The sequence below is a fragment of the Xiphophorus couchianus genome, chromosome 7 (genome assembly GCF_001444195.1).
Source record: "Xiphophorus couchianus chromosome 7, X_couchianus-1.0, whole genome shotgun sequence".
Lineage (NCBI taxonomy): Eukaryota > Metazoa > Chordata > Actinopteri > Cyprinodontiformes > Poeciliidae > Xiphophorus > Xiphophorus couchianus.
The window spans coordinates 35,161,214-35,165,875 of NC_040234.1; the positions used below are offsets into that span (position 1 = coordinate 35,161,214).

Here is a 4,662-nt window from a genome sequence, read left to right on the forward strand (position 1 = left end):
TGCCATTACCATTATCACTGGAAAAACACAAAATCTTACCAGGTATTTTGATCTATAGTGTCTAGAGAAAATATCTTTGTAAACTTGAAATAAGACAAAACTAACATACAACTAACCTTTCTGCTAGATATACTGATTTGTTTTAGGTAAAAGTTACCTAAAATGAAAAAGTTCTTGTTCTACTGGAAGATAAATGAACTCATAACATGGAAAAATGTCTTATGTCTTATTAATTACATAATCTGCCAATGAAACTAGAACCTTTTCATCAATATTAAAGAATTATTTACTTAAAATAAGCCTGTATGTCTTGCAGAGAAGTTAGCTGTAAGTTGGTTTGTCTTTTTTCAAGTGTGCTATGTTATTTGAACTAGAAACTAGACCAAAAATACTTGGTAAGGTTTTTGTATTTTTCCAGTGAAATGGCCTGAAAACAACAATATTATTATTTATTTATTTAGTCCGGTAACATAATTTTTAGTTGTTGCTACAGGCCTAGTTATGGACCACTTTGTGCTTTGAAGCGTCTAGTATTTCCAGGAGATAATCTGTTTTTATTAACACATGAGGGGAAGACGTTGGTTGAGATCTGACGAGGAAGGAGAAGCGGGGAGCCGGCGGTTTGAAGCCGGTGGGCGGAGACCCTGTGATGAGCCTCGGATCAAACATCAAGCTTGGGTCGGGAACAGAATCATTTGTTCCTTTGTTTCCGTTTTTGTTTCCTGGCTCGGCTGGAGCCGGCTGCTTTGATCATTGCCTCAGAGGCTGTAATGCTGCAAAGTGCCGCATATGTCAGATTACTGAGGAAGGGCTGCAGGGGCGTTCCCAGCTTCACGCCCCGCAGAGGCAGCCGCCGCAAAAAGATCTGGGACTCCGCTCAAATCTCCAGCCACTGATCTGGATCCTTATTATTAGGTTTCACTTTGGTTTCAAGGCATAATGGAGACCAAAAGAGACAAAACGGTGGTGGAGTTTTAAGTTTTTACACTTTTGTCTAAGTTTTTGTGGAATAAAAAGTCTAAATTAAACGTATTATCCTTCCGAACATTCAGAAAAATTACCAATACATCTCTTACTAGCATTAAATACAAAAAAGAAAAAAATCTCAAAACCAAGAGCTTTAAGATACCTTTTTAAAAGTTAGAATAGAATAGAATAGAATTCAACTTTATTGTCATTGCACTGTCACAAGTACAAGCAACGAGATGTAGTTTGCATCTATCCAGAAGTGCTCTATGAGATATAAATATTTATTTACAGATGTACAAGACTATCTATGTATGGACTATAAGGGTTAAAGTTATTTGAATGTTAACTCTGGAAAGCAGCAGGTTGGCAGGAGGTTGGCAGCAGGTTGGCAGTAGGGTGGCAGTAGGGTGGTAGGAGGTTGGCAGTAGGGTGGTAGGAGGTTGGCAGTAGGGTGGTAGGAGGTTGGCAGCAGGTTGGCAGTAGGGTGGTAGGAGGTTGGCAGCAGGTTGGTAGGAGGGTGGTAGGAGGTTGGTAGGAGGTTGGCAGTAGGGTGGTAGGAGGTTGGCAGCAGGTTGGCAGTAGGGTGGTAGGAGGTTGGCAGTAGGGTGGTAGTAGGTTGGTAGGAGTTTGGCAGTAGGTTGGCAGCAGGTTGGCAGTAGGTTGGTAGGAGGTTGGCAGCAGGTTGGCAGTAGGGTGGTAGGAGGTTGGCAGCAGGTTGGCAGTAGGGTGGCAGTAGGGTGGTAGGAGGTTGGCAGTAGGGTGGTAGGAGGTTGGCAGTAGGGTGGTAGGAGGTTGGCAGCAGGTTGGCAGTAGGGTGGTAGGAGGTTGGCAGCAGGTTGGTAGGAGGGTGGTAGGAGGTTGGTAGGAGGTTGGCAGTAGGGTGGTAGGAGGTTGGCAGCAGGTTGGCAGTAGGGTGGTAGGAGGTTGGCAGCAGGTTGGCAGTAGGGTGGTAGTAGGTTGGTAGGAGTTTGGCAGTAGGTTGGCAGCAGGTTGGCAGTAGGGTGGTAGGAGGTTGGCAGCAGGTTGGCAGTAGGTTGGTAGGAGGTTGGCAGTAGGTTGGCAGCAGGTTGGTAGGAGGTTGGTAGGAGGTTGGCAGTAGGTTGGCAGTAGGGTGGCAGTAGGGTGGTAGGAGGTTGGCAGCAGGTTGGCAGTAGGGTGGTAGGAGGTTGGCAGTAGGGTGGTAGGAGGTTGGCAGCAGGTTGGCAGTAGGGTGGTAGGAGGTTGGCAGCAGGTTGGTAGGAGGGTGGTAGGAGGTTGGTAGGAGGTTGGCAGTAGGGTGGTAGGAGGTTGGCAGCAGGTTGGCAGTAGGGTGGTAGTAGGTTGGTAGGAGTTTGGCAGTAGGTTGGCAGCAGGTTGGCAGTAGGGTGGTAGGAGGTTGGCAGCAGGTTGGCAGTAGGTTGGTAGGAGGTTGGCAGTAGGTTGGCAGCAGGTTGGTAGGAGGGTGGTAGGAGGTTGGTAGGAGGTTGGCAGTAGGGTGGCAGTAGGGTGGTAGGAGGTTGGCAGTAGGTTGGTAGTGGGGTGGTAGGAGGTTGGCAGTAGGTTGGTAGTAGGAGGTTGGCAGCAGGTTGGCAGTAGGGTGGTAGGAGGTTGGTAGGAGGTTGGCAGCAGTTGGCAGTAGGGTGGCAGCAGGTTGGCAGTAGGGTGGTAGGAGGTTGGCAGCAGGTTGGTAGTAGGTTGGTAGGAGGTTGGCAGTAGGTTGGCAGCAGGTTGGTAGGAGGTTGGTAGGAGGTTGGCAGTAGGTTGGTAGTGGGGTGGTAGGAGGTTGGCAGTAGGTTGGTAGTAGGAGGTTGGCAGCAGGTTGGCAGTAGGGTGGTAGGAGGTTGGCAGCAGGTTGGCAGTAGGGTGGTAGGAGGTTGGCAGCAGGTTGGCAGTAGGGTGGTAGGAGGTTGGCAGTAGGTTGGTAGTGGGGTGGTAGGAGGTTGGCAGTAGGTTGGCAGTAGGAGGTTGGCAACAGGTTGGCAGTAGGGTGGTAGGAGGTTGGTAGGAGGTTGGCAGTAGGGTGGTAGCAGCTTTCTTATGATACCACTGAGCTGCTGCTGCTCTCAACCTGATCAAAATGCTGATTTTTTAGTTTGGCACTGCAGGTAGACAGAGAAGATGGTTACATTTGCCCGGCAGCTCTGCTCTGCTCTGCTACAAGGATATCTAAAGATGCTATCATAAATGCATGATTGACTTTATTGAATCAAGACTGCAGCTGGTTTCAGAGCAGACAGGCCACATCAAGGGCAAATAAGTGTGTTTGTGTCTGGTGAGACCCAGAGAGGCCGAGACGTCTCACTGATACCAAACCAAAGTTTCTGCCAGTGTATCATCAGCCTGGCGGGCCACCAGGTTTTATCTGCTCCACCAGGCTAAGCATTCTTTATTTATTTTAAATTATTTTTTTATATACACCAGTAACAGTGATACTAAAAACGGGTTGAGCTTGCTTTATCAGCAAGCTAATGTTAATGTGAGAAGGTGAATGCAGGTGTGAAGTTCATCAGAACTGGGGTTACAATTTGAGTTTTGGAAACCCAACAGCTTCAGTAGCAGTCTCTCTGCAAACTAGAAAAACTGAGGTAAGAGAAAAGACAGGCCTGTAGGGAGGAGCCTTTATAATCACTTTTATAAAAATACATAAAAACAGCACTAGGTTTATCAGAATCAACCTTTATTGTTGTACAGAAGCACAACAAAATTAGTTTCTGACATATTTGTTAAAAGTTTCACTGCTACGCTATAGCTAGTTCAGACTAATGAAGCTTGTTGTGAATGTTAATGCTAGTTAGCATAGCCACTTATGATGGCGGATAAATGGTTTTCCATTTATTAGTGTGAGTTGTTTCTGCCATTAGCACATTAAGCAGCACTTACATGAGGATGATTCACAGCGCTAAGCCCCGCCTCCTTTCTCTGATTGGTTGTTTTTGTGCATTTCTTCAGAGAGCAACAGTAGCTCAGAGAGGAGGTGGAGGAGATCAACCTTTTCACAGATTTTCTGTCTCATTCTGTCACAACATGTTGATATTTTTAACAATTATGGAAAATCATTTTCTTTTTAAAAGTTAGATTAATTCTCATGCTACGTATTTTGTGTCTCTTAAAATGACTTCATTTCCATCTTCACTGCCTGGTTCTTGTTTTTAGGTGCATTACCTGCTAAAATGTCTTCTCCAGTCGATCAGGCTTGTACTTTAGATGAACATTAGAGCTAAAAACGAGCCCAGCATCATTTGACCATGACCGCACTCTGGGATATTGCTTTGATGAGCCCGACGTTTGGAGCTCCACTGAATATTCTCCACACAAACCTTTTTGGAAAAGTCTTTGTTACACAGTTTGGACCCAATTTTCCTTTTTACTAAAAAAAAAAAAAATTCAAAAAAATCGTTATCAGTGCTCATTTGAGGCAAACTGTTGAAGGAACAAACTGTCCCGAACCATTACCACGCAGGACTCCATCAAACTTCCAAATTAGAGCAAATTACAGAAAGTGACTATTTAGCTTTAAGGAGAGTTTCACCGCCCATTAAGCCGACCTGTGGACAGATTGTGTGCCATCAGAACTCTGAGTCATTTGTGAAAGCTACATTTAATTCGACTTCATAATTACTCTCACTTCCTGTCCCCAGTGGCCAGCCAAATTAAAGAGGGGGCCAAATTAACTCTGCCTAACCAATTAGCCGAGTGGGCCGCTCAAGCAAATGA

General features: G+C 45.6%; 1 protein-coding gene across 1 annotated transcript; it reads right to left on the reverse strand.

Moving 5' to 3' along the window:
• Nucleotides 1–1,300: 1,300 nt before the first annotated feature.
• Nucleotides 1,301–4,398, reverse strand: LOC114147601 (early nodulin-75-like). Its single transcript, XM_028022086.1, is given in 4 exon segments — nt 1,301–1,702; nt 1,704–1,947; nt 1,998–2,982; nt 4,386–4,398. Coding segments are annotated over 4 exon segments (1,644 nt in total).
• Between the last annotated feature and the right edge of the window lie 264 nt (nt 4,399–4,662).